Source organism: Astyanax mexicanus, chromosome 1 (genome assembly GCF_023375975.1).
Source record: "Astyanax mexicanus isolate ESR-SI-001 chromosome 1, AstMex3_surface, whole genome shotgun sequence".
Classification (NCBI taxonomy): Eukaryota; Metazoa; Chordata; class Actinopteri; order Characiformes; family Acestrorhamphidae; genus Astyanax; species Astyanax mexicanus.
The window spans coordinates 64,080,120-64,107,877 of record NC_064408.1 but is presented as its reverse complement, the minus strand read 5'-3'; the positions used below and the strand labels follow the sequence as shown (position 1 = coordinate 64,107,877).

General features: G+C 37.7%; 1 protein-coding gene across 2 annotated transcripts in view; it reads right to left on the bottom strand.

Annotated features, from left to right (window-relative positions):
* Positions 1 to 5,272: 5,272 nt before the first annotated feature.
* The window catches only part of clocka (clock circadian regulator a), a 74,776-nt gene continuing 52,290 nt past the window's right edge, over positions 5,273 to 27,758 (bottom strand). For both annotated transcript variants that reach the window (XM_049481829.1, XM_007259522.4), the window contains 19 exons: positions 25,011 to 25,070; positions 24,551 to 24,699; positions 23,944 to 24,035; positions 23,718 to 23,807; positions 23,512 to 23,632; positions 21,388 to 21,501; positions 20,748 to 20,866; positions 20,371 to 20,453; positions 17,656 to 17,762; positions 15,196 to 15,343; positions 15,002 to 15,077; positions 13,436 to 13,574; positions 12,982 to 13,082; positions 12,440 to 12,538; positions 11,526 to 11,684; positions 10,966 to 11,205; positions 9,335 to 9,513; positions 8,925 to 9,186; positions 5,273 to 8,802 (listed from right to left, as the gene is read on the bottom strand). In XM_049481829.1, coding sequence (XP_049337786.1) covers positions 8,488 to 8,802; positions 8,925 to 9,186; positions 9,335 to 9,513; positions 10,966 to 11,205; positions 11,526 to 11,684; positions 12,440 to 12,538; positions 12,982 to 13,082; positions 13,436 to 13,574; positions 15,002 to 15,077; positions 15,196 to 15,343; positions 17,656 to 17,762; positions 20,371 to 20,453; positions 20,748 to 20,866; positions 21,388 to 21,501; positions 23,512 to 23,632; positions 23,718 to 23,807; positions 23,944 to 24,035; positions 24,551 to 24,699; positions 25,011 to 25,070 — 2,653 coding nt within the window. In that variant the 3' untranslated portion in view covers positions 5,273 to 8,487. The remainder of the gene's footprint in view (positions 8,803 to 8,924; positions 9,187 to 9,334; positions 9,514 to 10,965; positions 11,206 to 11,525; positions 11,685 to 12,439; positions 12,539 to 12,981; positions 13,083 to 13,435; positions 13,575 to 15,001; positions 15,078 to 15,195; positions 15,344 to 17,655; positions 17,763 to 20,370; positions 20,454 to 20,747; positions 20,867 to 21,387; positions 21,502 to 23,511; positions 23,633 to 23,717; positions 23,808 to 23,943; positions 24,036 to 24,550; positions 24,700 to 25,010; positions 25,071 to 27,758) is intronic.

Sequence of the window (27,758 nt, the reverse complement as noted above, 5' to 3'; positions counted from 1 at the left end):
CCTAATTACTATCAGAACATTTTGATGTGTCATTTCAAAATAAAGGCCCTTTAAATTATAACAATATTTTATTTCAACACAATGTTTAGACTGTTATTAAAATGAATCTGTCTGATATCACAGGTCAATTTCATATAGTCCTGATAGTACACTACTTGTATGTTTCACTCACTTAATATCAAAACTTTTTATGTGTTATTTCAAAATAAGGGCCATTTAAATTATAACAATATTTTATTTCAACACAATGTTTAGACTGTTATTAAAAGGAATCTGTCTGATATCACAGGTCAATTTCATATAGTCCTGATAGTACACTACTTGTATGTTTCACTCACTTAATATCAGAATATTTTGATGTGTCATTTCAAAATAAAGGCCCTTTAAATTATGAAATGAAATATGAAATTGACCTGTGATATCACACAGATTCATTTTAATAACAGTCAAAACTTGTGTTAAAATAAAAATATTGTTATAATTTAAAAGGCCTTTATATTGAAATGACACATCATAATGTTCTGTTATTAAGTGAGTGACACATACAAGTAGTGTACTATAAGGACTATATGAAATTGACCTGTGATATCAGACAGATTTATTTTAAGAACAGTCTAAACATTGTGTAAAATTACATAAATGTTACAATTTAAAGGGCTTTTATTTTGAAATGACACATTATAATGCCCTGCTATTAAGTGAGTGACACATACAAGTATTATTATTAATAGTAGTATTATTATTATTATTATTATTTAATTAACATAATTGTTATAATTTACAGGGCTTTTATTTTGTGTACTACCAGGACTACATGAAATTGACATGTGATATCAAACATAACATGTGATATCATGTGGATTCCTTTTAATACCACTCCATAGCATAATGTCGTGATATTAAGGGGGGGACTTTTATTTTGAAATGTGTTCCTTCTCACGCTTGCCGAAATGTTCAGTGTATGCGCACTCTAAGAAACAGCGTGGGGGCTAGTTTGACCAAGCGTTTTGAAGTGGGGGCTGGCTTGACCGCAGTAATAAAAGGGGGGATATAACTGCACACTTCTTCAAGCACGCAGTTCAGAATTCCCGCCCAATTTTCCCTGAGTTCCCTCCCCTTTTTCCTTCTTCTTCTCTACTTCTTTAGGCGTGGTCCACACTTAGCAATTTTTTATTTATGCTGAAGTATCTTAGTCACCCTCTCATCTTCGTCTAAAGCTTAGAGTTTTACTTTTACAACTACCCTGGGAGTTAGAAGTCGGTTTGCCATGCATAACACACTACACAATTCTTTCTCCTAGAAATCCAGGAAGGTACCAGCATTTTAACTTTAATTTAGCATTTTAATCATGAATAATCACAGAATATTGTTGCAATACAATTCAGTGATTTGTTAAGGACTAATATTAAAAACTCTATTGTCCCAATTCTATGTTGAATTGTTTAATTACACAAATATCCACTAATAATCATCTTAAGAAGAATAAGTGCAATTAATATTGTTGTAATTAATCTTCTTTTTTTATATCAATTAACACCCTTAGTTAAGACAAGGTCGAGCATTACTTTCCAAATGTACAGACTGACACATTCACAGAAAACAGCCATGACACTTTTTTTTAATGTTTATTTTCAAAATTGAGTAGGGGGAGCAAACGGCACCATTCGCTTAAAAAGCTTCCATAATGTCTTTGTTAATGTAAGAATAGCCTGGCTCATCAAATGAACCCAATGCAGCACACTCTCTCTGATATTAACAGCACCTTTACAAAAACCCACAGCTTATTTATTTAAAGTCTACGGGGAAACGGCGTTATTCAGCAACTCACTGGATTTCAAGTTATGTTGTGAACCCTAAAATTTTTAAAAGTTAAAACCTAATCACAGGTGCTTTGAAGTAATTTGATAATCATGATGCTTTAAAATGTTCTCTCCTTTGTGCACTGACCAGATCAATTTCATGAGCCAAACAAGTGTTCTGCAAAGAACGTCACACATACGAAGGTTAAATGATAGCAAGAGAGAACACTGATAGACATTCAGAACTTCTAGTGCATACATCTGAACTACAGAACATTAAACATGAGTAACCAGCTCCTTTTCCATTGGGCTTTTTCAATAGGACTACTAAAATGTATTTTTAAGGGAAATAAAAAAAAGAAATTCAACAGGATTTTCGGCAAGTATTCTGATCATTCCTCCCAGCTCTTTGGATACATTATATAAAAAAAAAATTACTTCACACCATCCGACAATGTTGAAATTATGCTGAATGCCAGAGACCAGTTACATAAATGTTAAGGGACATCTATTTTTATATATATTTATATATATTAAAAAAAAGAGAACGTGGCTGGCTGAATAGCTCATTGAGACCATGATAAAAGCATGTTTTTAAAGTGGTCACTTAATAGAGAGACAGAAATAGAGAGATAGAGAGTAAAGGTGACTGATGTGGGTTTGAGCATCCTGAACCGGCCTGAGGGACACAACCTCTGGGACCCTAACTATAGACAGACACGTTGCCTTGCTCATACCTTGCTGTCCTAATCCTAAATAAATTAAAGAATTTTGGAGAAAGAGGGCTGTTCTTTTATAGAATGGAAATTTTATAGAATATGGAATTCATTGTGACATGTTTATCTGTACGCACTTCTGTCAGTTGCTATTCTGATACAGTTTAGGCATCAGTATAATCACACTTTTTAGTCCCGGTGAGTAATTTGTTTCCTCTTAAAACAAACTGAGGCACTTTCCTCATCCTTTAATTCTGTCAGAAAAATGCCATACTTTTTGTGTGTGGATATAGAACTTGAACAAATTACTATTTTATGTTAAAGCAGGAGTGCATAATCTTATTTACAAATGGCTGGTGTGGCTGCAGGTTTTTTATTCCAGCCAAAGAAAGCATGTATTGGCTGCGTACCAAATGTAAAGCCTACAGTCAGGCTGGGCTGCATTTGTCAGCCACTACGTGATAGAAGACTGCTCCACACTGAAGGATCCTTAGTAAGTATACAGCCAGAAAAATGGAGACAAAATTCGAAGCAATTTGAGGGACGCAACTGATGTATCATTCATGGTCCTCGGTTACCCACAATTCACTGCTCATATACCCACCAAAGATAAAAGAAGCAATGTTGGTTTCAGATCACCATGAACTGAACTACAGCCTACATATTAGAAGGCAGCCAAGATCAGTTGTTCGAAGACGGACCAACTGATTAAACGAGTGGAATTAAGTGCGTCGTTTGTTGTTTACAAAGAAAACCTGCGGCCACACCGGCCATTTGCAGATAAAGTTTCACACGCCTGCTTTGAAGGTTACCCTCCTGAGCCCGTGGATGAGGAGGTTGACCTTACTTTCTTCCCATTATATAATTAAACCAGTTATATGCTGAAGCAGATACCCGAGCAAGTGCATACTAAATACAAATGAATGCGCTTTATTGTAATTAATATTAAATAAATCGTGAATTTCAGATATCTGATCCATGAATAAAATGAAATTCAGTTTATAAACGTACAATTTTTGAGAGGTGGATAGCTTTTTTTTCTGAAACTGTAGCAGGTATTTAGGTAGCCCTTATAAAATGTTAGCTGTAAAATTTGGCTAGTATATGTTTAAATCAATCAAATTTATTTGCTACATTAATGTTGCTGAAACTGAAATATCCAGGAGCGTCACTAGTCTGAATGCAAAAGTGTTTTATACCATTGAGAGAAAAAAAATAATATTAAGTACTATAACCCTAGTACTTCTAGCAATTTACTTCTAGGAATCAAATCAGAAATCACTTATCTCCTCTAGACATTGAATGATATACACTTATAGATATGTATTTAGAGTGCAATATTCACACTCATGAAGGAAACAACTGACTTGCCCCACTATATGCCTTTCAGCACATTGTTTAATATGTAAAAAACAAATAGTATTTTTTTTTTTATCCTACATTTAAGTCATATGAGACTTGGACTATGAATTACTCAAAAGCTGGAGGGTCAACCTTCATTAAAACGGTTTAGGACAGCAAGGATATGTAAACTATAACCATCTGACTAGATCAAAATCAACAGCAATGTAAAAGCCATTCTTAAACAGCCTTCCCAGGAGTGAGACTCCGTCTCTGAGAGATTCGGTCTCAGGCTTTTTTCTGTAGTTTTATTATTTAAGGTTATTATTATTATTTTTTATTATTAAACATATGAGCAGGAGCCTGCAGCCCACATAAATGACCTCTCTCACTGACAGCACACCTTCAAACAGCCACTGCCTGCATCCAACTGCATTGTGAGAAAACAAGTTCAACCTGGTTCTCTAGTGTGTCACAGTTTGTTCAAGTCTTTAAATCTGAGGTTATCCTGTAATCCTAAGTCTGCTTTACTTCACTGTTCCCTTTGCATTGTTACACTTAGCGGCAGGTAATATATCTACTATATGCTCTGTTCTCTACAATAGCTCTCCAGAGGTCTGATCTGGCCATAGAAAAATAGTTTAGTTTAAGACAGGCTTCGTGCTCCATCTAAAACAGTCTTTATTTATTAGATTTTTAAACAATTAAACACAAGCTCAAGCATACCAGTTCCTACAAAGCCGAGTGACGCTGGTTTACATTCATTTAGTAAGCTACTGCCATTTCATCTAGTCCTGACTCCAAGTCACCTTGTTACTTAGGAAAAAAATAATTAACATAGTGAGGGATGTGGGATACAGTATTGCGCACCGACACAAAAAGTCAGCAACAGTCTGAAGTCTTTCTAAACTGCTGTACAGTGGACACTGACAAATTATCGAAGGCTAAATTTGGCCCTTTGGGTATATATATACTATACCATTTGGTAGTGTTAGTGTCATCAAGCATTGTATTGTTTAGTAGTAATTAGGGATGCACTGATATGGGAATTCTGGGTTGCACTAGTGACACTACGTGGATTAGCATCACACAGAAATATAACATTTCTTACAATGGTGTACACCAAAGTAAACTGAAAGATACCAAACTGCAGATATTGTTAAGCATTCAACTAAACCATCCTGATCTCTTTTAATTTGGGATTAAAGAGATCTCACCAGCTTTGTACTTGCCAGTTTCAGTCCTATTCGAAACGAGCCGTTTAAGGGCTCTGCCACTTTTATGCAAATATTCCCTTTGCCTATAGCAATAGCACTTGCCGTCTCTTGATTGGTCCTCGTAAAACCAGCAGACCAAAATGGTGGGGTTTGAAAATTTCCTTATACTGATGTCATAATAAGGGAGCCGTCCAAAGGGATGTTTTTTTTGTCATGCTGAAATTGTTTATAACGGATGTCGAGACCAAAGTGAACATAGAAAAACATACAAAAAGTGACTTTTGTATAACATGTCACCTTAAAGTTACATCTACACAAAAGTACTACCTCTATGATTCGAGGGTTGCCAGATATTGGATCATTCTGCTTGGTCTTGCCCTCTCTGTGTGAGTAGATGGCGCTCTATACCCACATCACTCCCAGTGTGATGTTGGTCAGCGCAGGTGTCTGTTAGCTGATGTATCAGAGTTGAGATGCTGCGCTTTCCTCCGAGCGCACTGACTACCCAGTAAAAAGAGGCAGTAGTTGACTCAGAAGACATGTGCAGGTCTTCGCCCTCCTAGTGTTGGAGGAATCCACTAAAATAAAATGTAACAACTGTCTGACACCAATATTGTCGAGCAATTTCTTCCTTATTCCAATATGATTCCCATATCATTATGCATCCCTAGTAATGACTAACATACTAGTCTGTCTTGGCAAGGCCACAGTATCCCAAGGGACTGCTTCGGATTACCTGTACTACCATCACCATACTTCCTATATACGTTTATCTTTGTGCACAACTACTGGGGTAGCTCTGCTACTGGATGGATACTGCAATGTGAACTGTGATTGGACCAGCGCTGTAAACGTCTGGAGGCATTTTCATCCTGAGAAAGCGGAACATTCGGACCGGTTCTGTGCTGCGATGCTGAGGTCTGATATGAATTACACACAAATTATTGCAACCCGTTTCTGCTCAAACTAACCTGACTAGAAGCATCCTTAGTCTATGGTCTATGCCGACTTCAAAAAGGTCTAATCAATCAATGATTATAATATAGTTTATTTTACACAAAAGGCCATCTTATCAAGAAGATCATCAAAAAAAAAAATCTATAGAATAAAAGTATAAAAAATAAAAGTAAAAGATTAATCAAACATCTATAAGTGCTATTGTTGATTAAACGAAAATAAACTTGGGTTAAATAACAAAAAAATAAAATTTCTTGTTCTTAAAAATGGTAAAAAATAGTTCCTAGTTTGGCTAACACTGAAATTTGTGATTGTCCATACTTTCAAATTATAAACCAAGGATGGCATCACAACCTCCTTGCAAACTAGACCTTTCCCCTTTCCCCCTGACATTCATAACAGCTAAAGTGCAAGCAGCAGGAGGGAAGAGAGTCATCATTTTTGTACGCCATTAAATCTCACCTACTGCAACAGGAAAACTATTCTAACTTCATGCTGCATCTCCACTAAGTGAAGCACTAAAAAACTGATCTGACCACAGCACCTGCTCTGGTCATTAGGTAAGGTGTTGTTGGAACAGAACAGTAAGAACAGAAATGTAACTTAGTGTTGTCACCATGTGTTTGTGTTTGGGCATTAGGTAAATAAACCTAAATGTAAAGTGCTATATAGATATTTAAGTGCTATTTGTTTTGTTTGGGAGCTTTTTAACTTTGTATTTGATTTTTTAACCTCTAGGGGTCAATTTTAACGTCTATTCCAAAAGACGGCTTCTCCTGTGGGTCAGATCAGGGATGCCCACAGAAGTGCGATGACTACTCTACAGTGTACATTCCTGGCAAAACTGTTTACACAGGACAGCCCAAGTCCTTAAAGTTGTAGTTTTATGTTAGGTTGTAGCATTCTGATTCTACATCTAAGTGAAAAAATAAAGACTATACTGTATATAATGTATTAAAGCTGTGCAAATGCATGTTTTGCATGCTAAACTCACTAGCAACAATGAGGTTTGGTTTGGTAAGACTAAAGTTGTTTAAAATCTGTATCTAAAATATCACTGTCAAACTGGTGGAAACCCTAATTATGGCTTGGCACCATGTAATTATTTCATCTCTATTATTAAACATTATACATAGTATGTGGCCATTCTCCACTTCACCATAATAAGGCTGCACACATAAACAATAATCTACTTATGAAACCATTAAACCATTATGAGGTACTATAATCTACACTCAGTTTCCCTTTCCTGTAATGAATTACAACGCTGCTGAAAACAGAAAAAAAAGGTTTAAAAACTCCACTTAATCCATATTATTCTACTCTACATCTCCATCTAAACCACAGCCTGCTCACTCCGATATTTACAAAAAACATCTGTACATTTCAGAGATGAATAAATGTACATTTCTATTAAACCGTAAAATGTAAAAATTCTAAAATTACTGTTATTTCTTTTGCAGCTTTACTAAAACATGAAGGTGCTGTTTAAACAAACTGTGACACACTATGCAGAACCAGCACTGCCTGCTTTGCAGGCACACTTACACACACAGATACACACAAACATACACACACACAACCTCCACGGCAAAAAGGAAGTCCGTGAAGGTATCAGCCATTAAGTGCGTTTTCTTTTTTTTCCTTTGAATACTAGAAAAAAAAGTATATTCAAAGCTACAAATAACAGACTACGCTTTTTCTTCTCATGCATCAATATAAAATATTAGTTTCTCTTTCCTTTTGTCCATATATTTACATATTATTTTACAGATGTACTGTACAATAAAAGTTGAATCCACTTGACATTCTTAAAAATATTTTCTGACCCATAATTACTTTGACATGAAAAAAAGCAAGCTGTGTGGAGAAACAAAGGAACAAGAGAGAGAGAGAGAGAGGAAAGAAGCTATAAGAAGATGAACAAATGACCATGGTGTCATCCGTCGTGTAGGACTTCTCTGAAGTCTAGAATCGTCGTCTCCAGCCTGTGAACCAGAGCTTTCTGCATAAATTAATAGTGAGGGGCAGGGGTGATTACGACAGCACACACCGTGCATACAAAACAAAGGGAGAAAGGGCTTGGGGCGGGAGGGGCCGGGGGGGCAGGAGAAGCTTGACCCAACCTTGCCCCATCTCACCCCTTTACTCCAGTGGAGCTTGACCGGATGACGGAAATAGTGGGTGCTGTTTCCTTGCTTGCCAGCTGAATGGCTCAGCACACGAGGACTACGCTTCCCAGGATTCAGTGCAAGCAGCCAGAGATCAGAGAGGAAAGGCAGGTAGGGCATGGGGTGAAAAGAACACCCCTTCTAGGTCTTGCCCTTCACCATAGAACAGGTATGGTTCAAATACTGCTATTCTTCTATCGTGCACTGACGCTGACCTCTTCCCCTCACCACCCCCACGCAATGGAGATACAGTGCGGTCCTTGCCGCCTGATTGGCCACTGCTGGGTTACTGAGGAGGTGCGTTGGAGCGGTCTGACATGCTGTCCAGCCTGTGAGATGCCAGTTGTTGCTGCTGCTGCTGATGTTGCTGCTGCTGCTGCTGATGTTGCTGCTGCTGCTGATGTTGCTGCTGCTGATGTTGCTGCTGTTGCTGTTGTTGTTGTTGTTGCTGCTGCTGCTGCTGCTGAAGCTGCTGCTGCTGCGCCTGTTGCTGCTGCTGCGCCTGTTGTGTTGTTGTGGCAAAGGTGCCCTGCTGCTGTAAAGGAAACGCTGCCTGGAGGATCAGCTGGGCTGACTGGTTGCCATGAAGAAGACGAGGAGCCTAAGATGAATAAGTACACATATTAGGTGTCATACCATTAGAGGAATTTAACTGCTGACATAAACAGGTTTTTTTTTTTTTTTTTTTTTTTCTACCAGTGTTCCAGTGCTGCTTATAGTCACCTGGAGGAACTGCGCCTGTTGCTGAGTGAGCTGGGCCTGGGCTTGGCCCTGCTGCTGGGCGGCGGCTACCTGCGACTGAGCCTGCTGCTCCTGAGACGACAAAGGCGGCTGCTGGGCAATACTGATGGTCTGGGTCTGGCCCTGCTGAGGTGCAAACGCTGTCACCACCTGGCCCATGAACATGGTGGTGGGCACCATGACTGCTCCACAAGCCATAGGACCCGTCACCAGTTTGGTGAGGAGCTGAGGGGCTGCTGGAAATCTGAGAGGCAAAAGAGTGAGTGAGTGGGAGAGTTAAAGACAAACTGAGACAGTGTGTACAAATGTAAAGGCAAAATGTAATGTCAATAAGTTTTTTAAAGTAGCACTTTAAGTTGGCTATATCAGAAAGTGCTTTTCTTAACCATTACCGTATCTGACGGTCCTGAGAGAAGGTTGCAACTGCGGCTCCACTGGGGCTGCTCTGGGCCAGACTAGTAGAGATCTGCACCACGTTGGCCTGGCCTGGCTGGGAAATCATCATGGTGTTATAGAGAGAAGCTGGCAGAGCCCCCTGAGGAGACTGCAACGTATGAGACGACCTCTGGGGCTGCAGACAAAGGTAAAGAATCACAGCACAGTAAGATGAAGTGTGGAATTTTCCCCATACATAGTATACAGTCACAATAAGAACACAGTTTTTAAGAAACCATTAGATCCACGCAGTAAAGTCTATGAGGGGAAGCACTTACAGTTATTACAGATTTTCAAGTTTATTAGGTAAAACATCATCAAGCGACACCAGCATATTTGATAGGATTATTGGGTTCAAAATTTTGATTTCATCGTTAAAATAATTGGTATTATTTTGTGCTGGCCAGTTTACTGGTTCATTCGGTATAGCGGAGGTATATTTTTTACATACCACCATACCACTACAGGCGCTGCAGAGCGCTGTGTAGAACAGCGCCCCCAAAAAAGCACAATAGCAGAGCTCGCTAGATAACGCTACCAAGTTAGCATAACAAGCTAACACAGTTCTTTAGAGCCTCACACTGTCCTGCCTGAAGAAACATGAGAATAAAACTCCTGCAGCTTCTGCAGCCATTTTAAATATATTAATACCGTAGCTTGAATAAAAAATATTAAAGCACACTGAACTAAATATATTTGTTAATTGGAGAACAAAGGTAAACAGCTGCTTAAATACTGTAATGCCTCTAATGATATCTCTTTTGAATGAACACTGAGTATTCCATTAATAGTGTTTATGGAATTAAACACTATGGTTTTAAAAAGGAAATCGTGTTAAAGTTGTTGGCATATCTCTTTTTAAGGACTATTGTTTATATTCTTCTGCTGTTTTTCTACTAATAAAGTCTGATGTCTTCATATATTTTGTACAATTTGCGGAACAAAGTAAACCCAATATTAATCAAAGCCTTAATGTTTTATATATTATATCTACTCCTAACAGTACAGTAACTCACAAACCTATATTTAAACCCAGTCATACCAAAAACATATTAATAAATAATAATAATAATAAAAAAATAAAGTAATATACAGTGAAACCATCAGAATCTTGCAAAATACTGTGATATGCATTTTTGGTTTATACCACTCAGCACTAGTATTAATTAATGAACTAATTTTCAGCCTAATATATTATTAAAATGCATTTCTGCTTTTATCCACAAGATGGTGGTATTTCCTTCTAGTGCAACTAAGTCTTAATAAACACGTACTAAGTACAGCACAAAAAAATTGGACCTAAAGTTCTACATAAGCAAAAAAAATGTGCATCAAGACTGGGAATCCATAGGTATATATAACATTAGACTTTTTACCATTGTTAATTGCTCAGGATGAAATATAAATATGAGAAATATATAAAAAATAATTTGTTAAACATGTAAGGATAAAGCATAATTTCAGAACTGTATATGAAAAAATGTCTATAAATATATATTTTTTTGAAGAATGTGCAATAAAAGAATAAAAAAGAATATCAAGATAACTAAGATAAAACATTTTCAGCATACATGTGTGTGTAAGTTACCTGTGTGAGTGTGGCGTTCTGCTCTCTGAGAAGGTTCTGTTGCTGAGGTGGAGCTTGCTGGGTCTGTTGAGTGACAACATGCTGTGTGCCCGCATGTGTGGACGTCAAGCCACCTTGTAAGCTGCCCGCTTGCACCACCTGACCCTGCATGGTCAGAGCAGTCCCTGGCTGTACCGAGGAACCTTGCGTCAAATGAACCGAGCCAAGGTTCAGACTCCCGCCACTGGGCTGCAGAAACATCTACACACATGCACAACAAATATGGTTCAGGACTGTTTAGTATAAAAAAAATACACACAGTAAAACAACAAACAAGTTTAAACAAGCTTCAAATGCAAGAGGGCTCCAGTAAAAATCAGCATCAGACAAAAAAAATACGAGCATTCCTGAGGCCATGACACTGAGCACGCTGAAGGTGTTACTACTTGCATTTGAACCCGTTCTTAGAAGCCAGAGAAAACCTTCTAGGAAAAAGATTAACATTTTCATGCCAGCTCCACCTAGTGTGTAATCATGTGTTAAGTTAGTTCACCACTGAAAACAGCAGGGGGTGCTCTCACCTGTAAGCCCTGGCCCTGCACCCTCTGCAGCTCCTCCTGGATCTGCCGCAGCTCCTCCTGCTGCCTCTGGATGTTGGCCTCAATCATGCGTGTGCGCTGTTCAAGCTGGTCCTTTAGGTGCTGCATGGCGTCCAGCTGCGTGGAGAACTGCAGCACCGGCTGCAGAAACGAGGGTGCAGTGTTGCAGTCAGTCACATCGGAGGCACGTGCAACATATTACCTTCAGTAACGGCTTACAAGTGGTTAGTGTCAGGGATCACATGACTTAAAAGTTCAACAAGGCAAGAGCAAATTAAGGCCACAGTCCTGTCAACAGGAAGCACTCAGAGACAGAGCAGAGAAACACAAGCCAAACTAATTATTTTATTTAAAAAGCATTAAAACCTAATAGTATCAGAACAGGGAATCTGACATGCTTTTAAGTACTGAGTGCTGAGTGGCCAAAGTACAAAAAAATATGCAGCTTTCTTTATATATATATGTTTTAACAGCATTATTAGTAACAGGAACATTCAGCAATGACAACAGAATGAATATGATATTTGTTTCTCCACCAGCAATATAACTGGCTAGCCAATGAGGACAAAAGCTGCGTATGTCTGTTTTGAGTCTGTATTAGATTAGTTACACCCTGCACTCCTCATGCAGGAGGCTGTGGTTCAACTACCCTTTAAGGAAGCTTAGCTGGAGCACTGCTGTAAAATTAAGCACAGCTCCAAACACTACAATCTTGCCAATCTAATTTCTAGAATCCTATCTGTTTAATGTAATTCAATTTGTTCGGCCATCACAGATCTTAGTGATGTGCTTGTGATTCTGAACACGAGATTAATTCAAGTGTCTAGCCTGCTATATATGGCCTACGTCCAAAAGCAGTGTGTGTCTGTGTGTGTGTATATGTGTGTGTGTGTTACCTGTACAGTTGGCTGCAGCTGCTGGGGCTGTTGAGGCTGTTGGGGCTGAGATACTAGACATGCTGCCATTGTCTGGCTTGTGTTCTGGGAGCTCATTGACTGGAGGGGCACAGACATACATTGATGTCATACTGACAGTATAATATTAAAGACTTTTTGACAAAACGTGTGTGCCAAAATTAGTTTCAGTTTAATCAGTCTTTCTTAAAACAAGCATATTTTTTAAATTACAATATGCCATTTGTAATGCAATATCTAGTTGTCCTGATGCTCTTAAAATATTCATGACATCCACAAAATGAAAAGATCCCAATAGTAATATTTGCTGAGCTCAAAATTGAGATAAATAGACTGATATAGTGGACTGATACTATTACGTACTATAGTTACTATTGTGTAATATAAATAAAATCTAATAATCAACCAATAAATACACTAAAAGTAGCACAATCAGAAAGCTTTTAAACATAGAGCTCTAAACAAGGACAAATGACTAAAAGGTCTTACTAATACACTGCACTTGCATGTGCGCACACACTAACCTGGCTGCTGATGGAGGACCGTCGCTGAGAGGTCATCTCAATGGTGGAGACAGACTGACGAGGCGGCGTGCTGCGCTCTGTCTGTAGCTTAGTCTGGGTGGCTATACAAACACATGCAAACACAGTCAGTACTTACCATAAATCATCACAAATATGCATCTGTTACAGGGAACACGTCTATAAAACTGCTACACAGATTCCGGCCCAGAGGCATTTTTCTGTCTGCACTGTATAGTGTAGATTTTCATGTTTTAACACACGATTCAACCATTTCTAGACCATCAGCCTTTTTTTGGCAATAATCTTAATTTAATTCCTTACAGATGTACAGCCTTTTCACTTTTCATACTAGTTTTAATAATTTAATTTGTTTTAATATTATTGTCTTCTCTAATATAGGCCAAATACCACCAATACTGAGTGATCATAGTGCAGCAGGTGAAGTGGTGCTTACATGTAGGGTCTGACACAGCAGTGTGAGAGGAGGACTTGCGCGAGCTCCGGGAGGAGGCGGATGGGGTGCGGCTGTGATCAAATCGCTCCAGTGCCTCCTTCAGGCTGGAGGTGTTCAATTCTGATTCAGAATCCTGAGACTGTGAATTACAGGAAGAGACACAATGAAGATTATTAGCTATAATACAGAACCAATTTCTGTCAGTAATAGTAACCTCAGTAACAAAAATGAAAACAATTAGTAGGGCTCCAGAGTGACGATTTGCACTAGTTGCACCGGTGTGTCTAACTTTTTTTCTTAGGTGCACCATCACAAATGTTAGGTGCACTGCCTTTAACATCGCAGTTTTACAGGTTGACTTTTTTTTTTTTTTTTTAGCATTGCCCATCTAGAAGAAAGGTAATATAAAGGGTATATACAGTAATGTATGGTAATATAATACGGAAAATGTGTTAGTGTTTAAAGTGCTTTACTGATCTTAAATTTAAGCTTAAATCTATCAAATAAAATAAAATAAAAATAAAATGTAAAAGTGCAAGTGTTTTAAGGGCTTCAAATCCAACATCTAATGAGTTCAATATCTTATAGATTATCCTCCATGACCCAAGACCAATTTTATATATTTGATGCACCTTTATTCACTTAAATTACAAAGAATTTTTAGGAAAAAGTCACACATGCCAGCAGTTACTTCCTGCACTCACTGCAGTAATAATCTATACCAGCCCTGCTTAAAACACTTACAGTTAGACACAAATATTAAGATATTTTAGATATTTGACCATATTTTGATCAAAAATGTACTTAGTAAAGTTAAAATAAAATAACATTTATTTTCTTTACTGTTCTTGGATTACAAGTGTAAGTCTACAAGATGATCTGATGATTTTTATTATGACACATAGAGGATAGTGGATTAGCTAACCGGCTAGCTGTATTTATGTATTGTTGTTTTTAACAGCAGATGTATGTGTTTGTGCTGGTTATTGTTTGTAGATCCTGTGGTTTTATAGGATATGTGGATTATGACTATAGTTTACTCAAGTCTGTAGTTAACCTAATACCTTTACAACACCAGAATGCAGCTGTCAGTCTAGTGCTAGCTAGGCTAACAGACCGCTGGTGTTAATGAAGATGGCTAGCGGCTAATGGCTAACTGGCCATGCTAACTGTATTTCCGAGCTAAATTATTTACTGTTTTCTTAATTAATTATGTAAAAACAGCCTTGGTCGGATTCTGAGTGATGTTGAAATATAATTATATCCCAGTGGGGTTCCGCCGTTTACTCGCTCTGATTGGTTTAGACAGGGATATGAGCCTTGAATCACACATAGACGGCTGGTCGCGCTGGTGCGACCGAAAAAAAAACAAAGATCCCTCTACTGAGAAATTAGGTCGCACGTGTGACCAAATTGGTCGCACTCTAGAGCCCTGATGAGACATATGCCCGTCTTAAAAAAGAAAAAGCCATCCACAACAGTTTAACCTTCTTCATCTTCTTGTATTAAAAAAAACATCTGTAAGAATAAATAAATACATTTGCAAACACACACGAGCACGATTACCTTATCTGCTGTAATCTCAGGGGGCGACTCCTCAATACCCAGCTCTCTGCGCTGCTCAGCCCGAACCTCAGCATAGCTACAGAAGAACAGAGCACACACAAATTAAAATTGTCCAAAATAACTTATGATTTTCTCTGCCCACACACTTTGCCTATTCTAGTTTTGATCAGTGATCACGTGTGCAAAATTCTCACCTTACTACGGTGTGTGTGCAGACGATAAACTCCGGCCGCGAGTTCCACTGATGGTAGGTGATGTAGTAGTGTGTCTGAAGCCAAATCCACTGCTGGCCTTTTGTCAGGAACCGGTAATAACATGACTTCCCTTTCCCATACTGCATCACTGCACCACACAAACAAATCCTCATTACAGGAGAATATAACATTCCAGGGGACATAGTGTAATCTTTGCAGGGTTTCCGCCACGTTCATTTCAGTGCGGCGGTCCGCCACGCCTTCGTTCTTCCCCGCCACCCTTCGTGAAAATTCGGAGCCCGGCGTTTTTCCCGCGCTTGATCAGCGTTGCCCCGCCCTCTCTCGTTTCTGACACTGGAATTTGATCATCTCGACAGGACACCGGCTGTCAAACTGGACAACTGAATCCGAGGTATGTGGCGCTGAAATGATGTTTTTTTATATTTGTGAACAAGTTGTTGAACATTGTTCAAGGGTTATATCGGTAATATGTTGTAGACGTAGCCTACACAACACGGCTGGTTTCGCATGTTGCATCTATTTCGGGAGGCTACAGGTGAGGGCTTCTCTAGCCGTAATTCCTAAACGCACAGCTGTGTTCCAGTCCTGCACATGTAGCAGGGTGGCCGCGGGTCCTTAAAAAGTCTTAAATGGTATTAAATTTCATTTTTGTCAAATAAGGCCTTGAAAAGTCTTATTTTGTCTTAAAATTTCAACCAAAATGTCTTAAATTTGCCGGAGCTAAATTTAGGGGGGAATAATTCCGTCAGCCATGTGTTGAACTTCGGGGGTGGAAATCGGTAGTTAGTCATGCAGTGCCAACATAACGCGCGCGCGCGAGAGAGAGTGTGAGTATAGGACACAGCGAGAGAGAGAGAGACTGAAACATAACGCGAGAGAGAGAGAGAGAGAGCGAGAGCGCGCCTGTAAATAGCGAGAGAGAGAGACTGAAACATAATGCGAGAGAGAGAGAGAGAGAGCGAGAGCGCGCCTGTAAATAGCGAGAGAGAGAGACTGAAACATAATGCGAGAGAGAGAGAGAGAGAGAGAGAGAGAGACTGAAACATAATGCGCGCGCGAGAGAGAGAGATGAATTAAACAGTGATTAAACAGCTTCAATTTACGCAGGTGTCCACTCAGGCTCACTCACCTGGTGGAGTGAAAATCACGCTATGTTTCTGTTTCTGGAGCTGTCATAAAGCAAGGATGTAGGGCCCTAGAATAGAGGCACCCTAGAACAGCTCTGTGATGCATTTGTTTTCACGGTCCAGTAAACATTTTATTGTAATTAAATTAAAGATTAAAGATATTATTTGTCTGTTTTAATAAGCACAATTTTTAATTAAATTCAATAATATTTTTTATTTTATTTACTCATTCTCACATTTAAAATACCTAATACAGATAAGAGCGAATAAATAATACATATATATTAAATATATTAAATTGAATTTGGTTTTGTATAAAGTTTAATTGTGTATACTGTACAGTGAGAAAATTGTAATGTTTGTGTCTCGTATTGTGTCTTGTGCATTCACATTTGAAGTATACTGTATAGATAACATGTCTGTTGTGCGCTTTCTCCTCTGTTATGTATAATTTAACATTTTGTGTTGCACACTTTTACGTTTACCGTATCTGAAAAAAGAACAATAAGGATTTATTTTAAAGAAACCTACTTTTTGCAACTTTTTGTTTTAAGTGGGCATTTTTCAGTGACAGTTGGAAATAAAGAAAATAACTGGAAACATGTGTAATTGTGTTATATCGTGATATCATTAACGTGATATAAATTATCGGTTCCCAACCGGGGGGTCCTGCCACCGCACCTTCAAGGAAATCCTGGGGGAAACCCTGCTTTGTAAATACATGCGTTTTATTAAATATTTAAAAAAAAGTTTAGATTAAAATCAATGAATTGGGGAAAAATGCAATTTACATCTGATAAAAAAGCAGCAAATAAGGGAAAATAAGTGAAACTGTGAATCAGGCTTTTTGCATATGTAAGTGGTGCCTTAGACCCTATGTATTCATTTATTCAGAATAATTAAATACATTAAATACTGTGAGTCACAGTAAAACCTTTAACTTGCACCTCTTGAGGTTGACTACTGCTTGATAATAATTTTAAATACACAATAATGTCATTTCTTTTTTCATGTTCACCTTTTCCATAGACAGTTTATAGACAAGTAGAAGTATTTTGTAGCCAAACAAGAGTTTTGAACTGTCAACCCCACAAGCAGTTTTCCTGGCCTTCCAGAACTTAACCTGACCTCAAACGCTACTTTTTACTGCCATTTCTTAATGTCATTACAAACTGAGGAATCAGATACCTGTTTTCTGTTTTTCCTCTAGAATTGTACAAAACATACATTTTACTAAAATACTGCAATGACCAGGGGCACTAAAGCTTTTACATTTATATGTTAAATATATGTTCAAATATATTTAACTCACAGTGTTCATGGCACTTGGCTAGGGTTTCCAGGTCATCTACGTGATAGTAGTCATAGCCTGACGTGCCCAGTACCTCAAAAGGTAGGTAACCGATAATAGGTGGAGCCCTGAGAAGAGAAACAAATATTGAAAAATGTAAAAAGCTTGCTAATGTTTCTTTTGTTTTCAATCATTTGAAAATAATTATTTATGCTTACATAAATAATTATTAGCTTTTTAAAAAAGCGAAAGAAAATCATGACAATAAGTTACAAATTAAACAAATTTACAAACAACGAGAAACAATACCAGAAAGCAGAGCAGAACACAGGTTTTTAAAATAAAGCAAACTAAAATACAAAAATTAACATATTCTTCATCAAGAGAAAGACACATTATATATGTCTTAATTTTATACACCTGTGCTAACTGGACTAAATATATTATCTGACTAAGAGGTGAGTTCGAAAACGTGTCCATATAGCATATAAAAGTACTAATTTATTGTTCAATTTAATGCTGCCATGTGCATTTTAATGTTAAAGGTACCAATTTGAAAAAGTCTTGTTTGCCTAATAATTGTGTCCATTTGAAAGCCGTTGTAAAATATTTTGCTCTTAATGAAGCAAAATATCATACATATGAGATTCAGCATTATGCAACTGTATTTTTTTTTTTAACTCTGCATAGCTGATTACAAATAAAAATCGAGTGAGTTAAGCTTAGAGAAGCCTATTATTCTCTTTAAAAAGCTCAACAGCTGTGCTCTACATTTATCAGAGTCCGATATAGGTTATTAACAAACAAGGTCTTCCCCTGCCCCAAATCCTTCCCTGTTCTGCCTGGAATCAGTGGGGGAAAACTAAAAAGGGGAAAAAGGAATGCAAGAATTTTGGATGAAGAACAAAGGGGATCCCAGAGTTATAAATAGTCCCCACGGCCTGCATGCTCATTAGCATCAGTGTATAAGTTCAGCTTTGGCTGTGTATTTTATTCAGAGTTTTGCCGAGGCCTGTGTGAGAGCTCACTATTCACAGGGCTGCTCTCATGGGGAACTGACTCATACTCATAAGGAGCCACCAAACCAACTGAACTGAGAACAGCCTCAAAGGGAGTTAGATGGGAGAGTCACAAGCCAGGAGGGATAATACCCCACCACAAAGCTTCCCATAGCACACAACAGAAGAGGGAGAAGGCAAAGACCAGAAGCCAGTAACAAACAATATTAATGCATCTTGCTTGAAATGTTTAAAGTAAAAAGAATGACAATAATGGTTAAGTTTGTTTCAGGTAAAGGATTTGTTCATAAAACCAACAACATGCATCATTTAACTAGGGGTACCCAAATCTTATGCATGGGACTGTATATACATTATATACAGCTCTGGAAAAAAATCAAGAGAGACCACTTCATTTTTCGAATCAGTTGCTCTGATTTTGCTATTTATAGGTTTATGTTTCAGTAAAATCAACGTTGTTGTTTTATTTTATAAACTACGGACAACATTTCTCCCAAATTCCTAATAAAAATATTGCCATTTAGAGCATTTATTTGCAGAAAATGAGAAATTTCTGAAATAAAAAAAAGAGAAACAGAGCTTTCAGTCCTCAAATAATGCAAAGAAAACAAGTTCTTATTGATGAACTTTTAAGATTTCAGAAATCAATATTTGGTGGAATAACTCTGGTTTTTAATCACAGTTTTCATGCATCTTGGCATGTTCTCCTCCACCAGTCTTACACACTGCTTTTGAATACATTTACACCACTCCTGGTACAAAAATTCAAGCAGTTCAGTTTGGTTTGATGGCTTCTGGTCATCCATCTTCCTCTTGATTATATTCCAGAGGTTTTCAATTTGATAAAATCAAAGAAAATATTTTTTAAGTGGTCTCTTTTTTCTTTTTCAGAGCTGTATATACTTTGGTATGTGGAACATTGTACCCCTGGTACAATTAATTCTTTAGAAAAGGTAAATCTGAAAAAAAGTAAAAAGGTAAAACTGAAAAATCCTATATACTTCTGAAATATTTAATAGACTATTATTGTGTATGTATACTTAAAAAATGTTAAATGTGTTTTATTTTCCTTCATGACTATACATGATGCTGGAAACCATATTAGTTGTTATTTGTTTTATGTTATTTTCATTTAGAAAAGCAATAAAATATATGTACTGGTGTGTTCGAATGTTTGTATGCAGCATACAGTCATTTTCAATTCAATTCAATTCAAATAAAAAATGCTAAATAAGTCAACAGCACCAGATAAGATGACTTAAAACAAGGACAATTAGTAGATAATCTTTCTTATTCTTTTAAGAGATGTTTTTGGCCAAAAATATATATATATTTGCTGAATGTGATGATTAGATTTATCTTAATATAACTATTGCATTATAATGGTTTCCTTTGTTCCTCTGCCCTTTTGGCCTCCCAACCACACCCAACTAGCTTGTGGACACACTGGCTGTATGCCCGTGGTCAGTGCTGTTTTTCCTGTGTTGATCTTTAAGAAATGTGGAAAAAAGCTTTCTATGAAAGCAATACAATGGGTCTGCTGCTATGCCCATGTTAAAAAAAAAATTCACTGATCAGAAGAGAAAGAATTGTTACTGTTTACAGTGTTACACGGCTGATTGATAAACTGAAGTTTGGGCAGGGAGTTTTATCTTAAAACAATACTTTCAACATTCTTAACATACACACACACACACACACACACACACAAACACACCTGTGGTCGAGAAAGAGGAATTTCCACTCTAAACTGTGTCTGGAGGTGAACTCTTCATTGGGTTCCTCCACAGTGCACATCTCCTACAAAACAGAGCGAATGTTAACATGTTTTAAAGATATGGAAAAATGAAAAAAAACTAACAAACAAAAAAACATATAATCAAAATACATTTGTTCAGCTTGAATGAATAAAATAGTAATTTATTTGGTTATGTAGTTGTAATGTAGTTGGTCAGTGGATTATTCTTTATCTTATATTATTGCCTTTAGAACATTGAAAATACACTGATTATTAGAATTTGATTTAAATAATGATAAAAATGATTATTGTATTGCCCATCACCCTTCGAAACTTTAAGTACTGAATCAGCTTACCTTAATAAACTGAGGCTTGGCTAACCTCACAGTTGCTATGAAACACACACGATCTTCAAACGAGGGTCTGAGCGAGCGCTGGATTACACCTTCGAACCCGTTCCGTGTAGAGTTAGGCACTGTGAGAAAATGAAAGACCAAATTAATATCTGGGTGGGTTCAATCTAATCACTAGATGGCAGCACCAAACACAAAATGAACTTTATGAAAGATTATTTAAGGACACCAAAATTTAGGTCATTTCTAGAGTTATCACAGCACCGTGATCTGCAGTAGCGAATGCATTAGAGTGCATCAAGGGTCATCAGCATGTACTGTTAGTGCGAGATTTAAAGTGGTACAGCAATGCAACCAAAGAGGATTCAGGATCTGATTCATTCTGTGCTACAGAAGTGCTGCATTCAGATTATTCATTCAGATCACTGGCAGGTTTCACCTGTAAAACCTTCTGCCCTCGGGAATCTGTCCTCAGTGTTAAAAAATACATAGAGCACCTTATGCCTTATATCAAACAAAGATTTCACACTTATTTTTTCCATGATCAAACTACAGAGCTGTGCACTGCTAGGAAACTCTAAATGGAGCTGTGTGAGGGGAATGACTCAGCATTAGTGCCACAGGCAGCAGCTCACGCTCTTACCAGTGTTGAGGGACTTGAAGTTTCCAATGAACTTGACATACTCATAGACGGGAGGCTCTTTGGGGTCGATGGTGCCCCGGAGCATATGGCAGCAGAACTCTAACTGGTTTTTCGCTGGAGAGGCAGGAAAAACAACAACAAGGAGAAATAAACAAGACTGAATAATGAATACGTTCCACTGCTACCTGAACCCCCCCCCCCTTAGCCTGGAAGGCCAGTATCTCTGACCATCAATAAAACACATGACAGAAAGGAAAAATATATGGAAACATATAAAGATTAGGGGTTATGGAGAAAATAAAATATACAGCTCTGAAAAAAATAAGAGACCACTTTACCAAATTGAAAACCTCTGGAATTTTTGCATCAGGAGTGGCATAAAGTTATCCAAAAGCAGTGTGTAAGACTGGTGGAGGAGAACATGCCAAGATGCATGAAAACTCAGGGATGCAATAAAAAAAACAGGGTTATTCCACCAAATATTGATTGCTGAACTCTTAAAACTTTATGAATATGAACTTGTTTTCTTTGCATTATTTGAGGTCTGAAAGCTCTGCATCTTTTTGGTTATTTCAGCCATTTCTCACCTTCTGCAAATAAATGCTCTAAATGACAATATTTTTATTTGGGATTTGGGAGAAATGTTGTCCGTAATTTATAGAATAAAACAACAATGTTCATTTACCTATAAATAGCAAAATCAGAGAAACCGATCCAGAAACTGAAGTGTTCTCTTATTTTTTTCCAGAGCTGAATATGGTTATGAGAAGAATTACAGTCTCTAGTAAAAATAGCCTCTAGAGCTCCAAAGCTTAAAACTTTCCGTAGCAAGTAGCAAAACTGCAAGGTCACCTGCGTAATCCGGTTCTGTGTGTCAGCAGTGACATATCTCACTATGAGAAATATCCCCTGTGTGACTGACAATTACATGGGGAGCGTTTTCCATAGTGAGATACCAACTGAAAGAGCTGCCTTTTATCATACTATCTTCATTATAAAGACAGAAGATTATTCACTATAGACAGAGCAGTCTTTAGCACTGCTTGCAGCTTTAGCTGGAATTTCTTTTATTTTTAAGCTTGGTATCAGTTTGTTGCTATAGGAGTTTTGCAGTTATTCAGACTTAAAGCCACATACATTTGTTCTGTTCTCTGGACTAATCTTTAACACTTTTTAGTTAATACTCATTATATTGAACAATATTATATACTGTATTATTGCTTAGCTTATTCTTAAGCTGTAAGAATAAGACCAAAAGCTGTCATTAAAGGGTTTTAAAGAGGTATTATTAAACATTAATTTTTGGCAACTGCATTTCTTTTCATTTTAAAACTCTATTTAAATGTGATTTGTTGTAGCTTCTTATAGTTAGCATAATGATTAAGTCAAACTGACAAAGGTAATTAATATGATTTTAAATGAGACAATTTAGTGTTGTCTGTCACAGCAGTCATGTTGATATAATTACACATTAATAATATGATAATGTAAAAACTGTAAAAATATGATAATGTGAGCACAATTTCCATCTAGGCCTTTTGTATGGTTTATGCATGATCTTTCCTTCATTTAAATGTGCATCATCACTATCATCATGGAGGTTAGGATTATATAAAAGAAATGTATTATACAAAGCTAATATGAGGCAATAAGCAACAGAATTGTCTAAAATGATAGAAGCTATTAATCTCAGCAATTGCAAATATTTATTTTTACATTTGCAATTACAAAGATGAGATATCCATAATCACTGAAAGTGAAAAAAAGCATGTGGACTGAGGTAAGCAGGGTAATGTAATGTTTAAAGGATTTTACACAAATATAACTCTGTTTATGCAGTATTACACAGGTGTCACAAGTGTTGTCCTGTGTGCCAAGTCTAGAGTGGCATTGATAGAGATGCTATTTTCTCCATTATAGACAAAAAAATTAACAATGCTTTTGATTTTCTTTTCTCTAAAAAGCTGAATATAATACTCAGTTGCGGCCTTTTCAGGTTCAAGTCAGGTACAAAGTGTCTCAGAGGGAGAGTAAGAGAATGGAGGAAAGAATCAGGAAAAAATTGAGTGCTAAAGGACAGGATAAATACAAGCTGATTCTTAAAGATGTATGTGTGTGCCTTACTTTTTAGGTAGTCTGGTGTGTGACTCTCTCCCTCCAGTATGTGTGTTGAGAGGGCTTTGTACACTTCAGAGTGCTCACCCAGCGGAAGGAAATTCAACAGGTTCTGGTCCACCAAATCAGACTAAAGAGCAAACACACACAGGCTTTTAGTATCATTAAATTCTCTCCCTCTTTTTCACATGCAGACAGAAACACACAATACCTACCGGTAAATGCTCTAATAAGGAGGTCACACTCTCCGAGACGTAGATTATGTTGCCGTCAGTCATGATGGCTAAAAAGAATCCATCTAGTGCCTGAGGCCAAACAGTACAACACATTAAGTGGAATTAAAATAAGATACAACAAGATAAAAATAAGGCAAGCAACTGTCTAAGGAACAATTTAAAAAAAGGGGGGGGGGGCTGCCAGTGTGAGTATTTGTTCTCTTACCTCCAGCATCAGCTGTGTAAACTCCTCATTACTGAGGAAAGGAGGCTTCCAGTCCTGACGGATTTCACTGGACTCTGACTGCGCAGCAATTTCTGAAAGGGGAAAAAGTGGGTGAGAATAAGAGCAGGGTAAAAAAAATAAATAAATATATACATAAATACATATAGAGTATTCTTTCATACAGTAAAATGTAGTGTAGTATAAATATCAGTCAGTTACTTCAGAGGAAAAATAAGTCAATGAAACGTTTGATTCAATTCACCTTTGATTTTAATGTCACAACCCTGTTTCTGTTTTTCTCCTTTGCATTCTTAATATTTATTTAATAACATATTGAACGCAATATTGAACCATGACGCAAACTCTTTAGTTTCTCTTTGAGAGTCTCAAAGTTTTAGTATTAGCTCTAAACTGAAAGTAGGAGGCTCTAAATAATAAAGGTGCTCCACCATCAGTCTGTAGATAAAGTTATGAAGGTTAATTTACTTTCAAGATTCATGTGACCATATCATAGACCATGTCATCTTAAAAATAAACAATTAAATTGAACAAAACACAGAGGTTTAAAAAAAAAAAAAAAGAAAAGAAAGAGTGAGATTGGGGCTACCTTTGTGCTTGCGCAGGAAGTCAATGCTCTTCTGCAGGATCGTTGATTTGTCCATCTTGCGGGTATTACCCGGCAACATGGTGCCCAGTTCCTTGATGAGCACATTGAACTGGTCTCGCCTCTTCTTCTCTGACTTGTTCCTGGAAACTCTGCAAGAGTGGGCACCACACACATACTAATGAAATAACACTCTGCCATACAAAGACAATTAATGACTCATTGTCAGAATACAGGAAATAGCCAGAAAGTTGGCTTTCCATGCTTGTCCAACTTGTCTGATTTTGTGCCTCCTTCTTTTCCTGTTATAAAAACCATGCTGATGTAATTCTGAAAGTGAAAACAGCATGGCTGCAAAATTCACTGACAGTGAATCCTTAAACCAACACTCAGGCATATAACAGAAGGGATTTGGCCCTTTTATGTTTATGATAAAATTACTTGTTTCTCTGCTTGTTCTCACCGTTTTGCTTTGTCCTTCTCATCTTCTTCCATCAACCCATCAAAGATACTGCTGTCATCCCTAAAAAAAAATCAATAAAAGGTGAATTTAGTAATTTACTTACTAATCCAACTTCTAAAATAATCCAAATACCCAAATGAACTCTCCTTCTTTAGCTCTTCTTAGAAATCAAGGTTGCTGAGAACTCAGCTGAAGTGACCTTCACTCAAGTCTATTCTAAGTGTGAAGTGATGATGTAAGGCTGGTCTAACCATCTTTTAGAACTTGGGTGGCGTAAACAAAGAGCAGGGCTGCATCTTCGCAGCTGGGCCGCAGAGGAGCGCTGTTAAATTTCAGGCTATATTTAGCAGCAGGCTTTTTTGTTCTCGGACTCAGCTGGTAACAGAGCAGAAAGAAACAGAGCAAGAGTTCAGCCACCGGGTCTCAGCTGATGGTCAGAGAACAGCCTGGTGATCAGTCTAAATAGTTTAACACTCAGAAATGTGTTCAGCCAAATTAACTGAAGATTTATTCCTTTTTGTTTTTGAACAGAATTAAATTAAACTTTATTTGTTTCTAAGGGCCAATTACTATTAGATATACACAGCAACAGAAAAATATATTACCAAAAAATATACATGGATAAAAACAAATAAATCACTGCCCAAATGGCTCAGCCACATTAGCCAATAACAATCAATCAAATGTTATTGCACCTAAAATATCTATTTTTTTAGGCACACAAATATAATATAATAGCATATAATGGATGCATCTGTACAATGGCTTGTTAAGGGATGGAACAGCATAGGATTTCTAAATCAATTATGAGGAAATTTATTAAATCTGTTCATGAAATTAAATCACCTTATCGTGATGAAAATCAAATCATTCTTAAAATACATGTGGGTATATGTGCATACGCAAGGCTAAAATACTAATTGTAAACATCAACAATTCCAGCATGAGAATAACAATAATTAGCTTCTTATTTACTGGAGAAGAAAATAATCTTATAATAACAATATTACAATAATAGAATACTATAATATAAATAGTATTTCTGGGGGTATTTCTCCCCAATTTTCCCCTCAATTACCCAACCCACTCATTAGGACTCCCCCTTATCACTAGTGATGCCCCAACACACCAGGAGGGTGAATACTCTTTTCTTATGCAGCATTACCGAGTAGCATCACAGCGCACCCAGAGGAAAGCAACTCGGTTCCGACGCATCAGCTCACAGACACCTTGTGCTGATCGACATCACCCTTTGGAGTGATGTTGGGAGAGAGAGCACCATCTACCCACCCAGAGAGAGCAAGGCCAATTGTGCTCTCTCAGGGCTCCGGTAGCTGAAGGCAAGCTGCATTGTTTTTTAATAACAGTCTTCAGTACTAACGTGTAGCTAACCAGGAGGAAGTGTACACGATGAATGCATGATGTATTTAAGCCAGTATCAAGGCAGCACCTAATGTATTTTTATGCTGTGATCTTCTTGCATTGTAAAATTGAGGGATAAAATACTTAAAACGTATCAGTTCTGAAGTAAGTTCTTTAGTCATTTTAGCTGTACACAACTACAAATAGGTGTCTCAACATCAACAAACTGTCACAACAGCGACTCTTCCAAAAGTTTCTTCCAGCAAGGCGAGCTCCATTCTCTCCATTCTTTGCCCTCTACTGCATTGTTCCCAAATAGCTCTACAGAAACCACAACAGCAGGAATGCACAGGAGTGCAGTGCCAAGGTGCCCTCACTTCACCTGTGCTTGTCTGACAAGCCATCGGTTCGCCTCGAGGTCATTTAAGGGCAATGCAGCATGAATTCCATAACTGCGCAGCCCTTCCAGATAACTGGCCTCGGTGTGCATGCACGTCCGTGAGCCAAGGAAGCGTGAGTCATAGCGTGTGTGTGTGTGCTCACGCGACTGTGTGAAAGCACGCACCGGTGAGAAAGCATTTTATACTGCCACTGAGAGCTCAGGTTTGCATGCAACTCTTTTACAGAAATCGGTTAGTGTTTGTCCAAGCGGGTTTGCGTCAAAGCCCTGGGGAGGTAGAGCGAGTGAGTGAGTGAGCAAAAGTGTGGGCTTGCTCTCTCTCTTTTATCTCTCTCTCTCTCTCTTTCGAGTGTGTGGGCATAAAATTGGCAGCAGGTCTCTGAACACTACTAATGAGACCATAGAAGAAGACCTATTGACAGATATACTGAACTAACTGTCAAACAATATGTGTTATTTTAAACCACAGAACCTGTTTTATTTAAAATGAGGAAATACTGAATACTGTAATATTGAAGCCTTTTTACAAGCCAGTAATAATGACAGTAGTGACCAGTCTTGCATGTCTATTAGAGCATGTTTGAATTTAGTGACAGCCACACTGACGTCAACAGTCCTGGAGAGTACACAAGAAAAGATATTTATATCTGCAGTCTGAAACCAGAACCCGTCTGGTCAGGAGGGTTGAAAGGGTAAGAGTGGGCAGCATGTCTATCAGAGTGCAATTTAAAAAGATGACGACGTCCTGAATTAACAGCAAATAAATAAATAAATCCCTGACATTATAAAATAAGATACGTTGCAGAGACGACAACATAATTAGAGGATGCTCAGAAAGTGTAAGTGCAAATTAGCATTCTCCGTTAAAACGCACAGAGAAGGAAAGACAACCAAGCTAAAATCTGTCAAACAATATAAATATTGAGAACAGACTGCTCAATCCACGGTAAGCGAGAGCACTAAAATTAGCCAAGTATTTACGGACG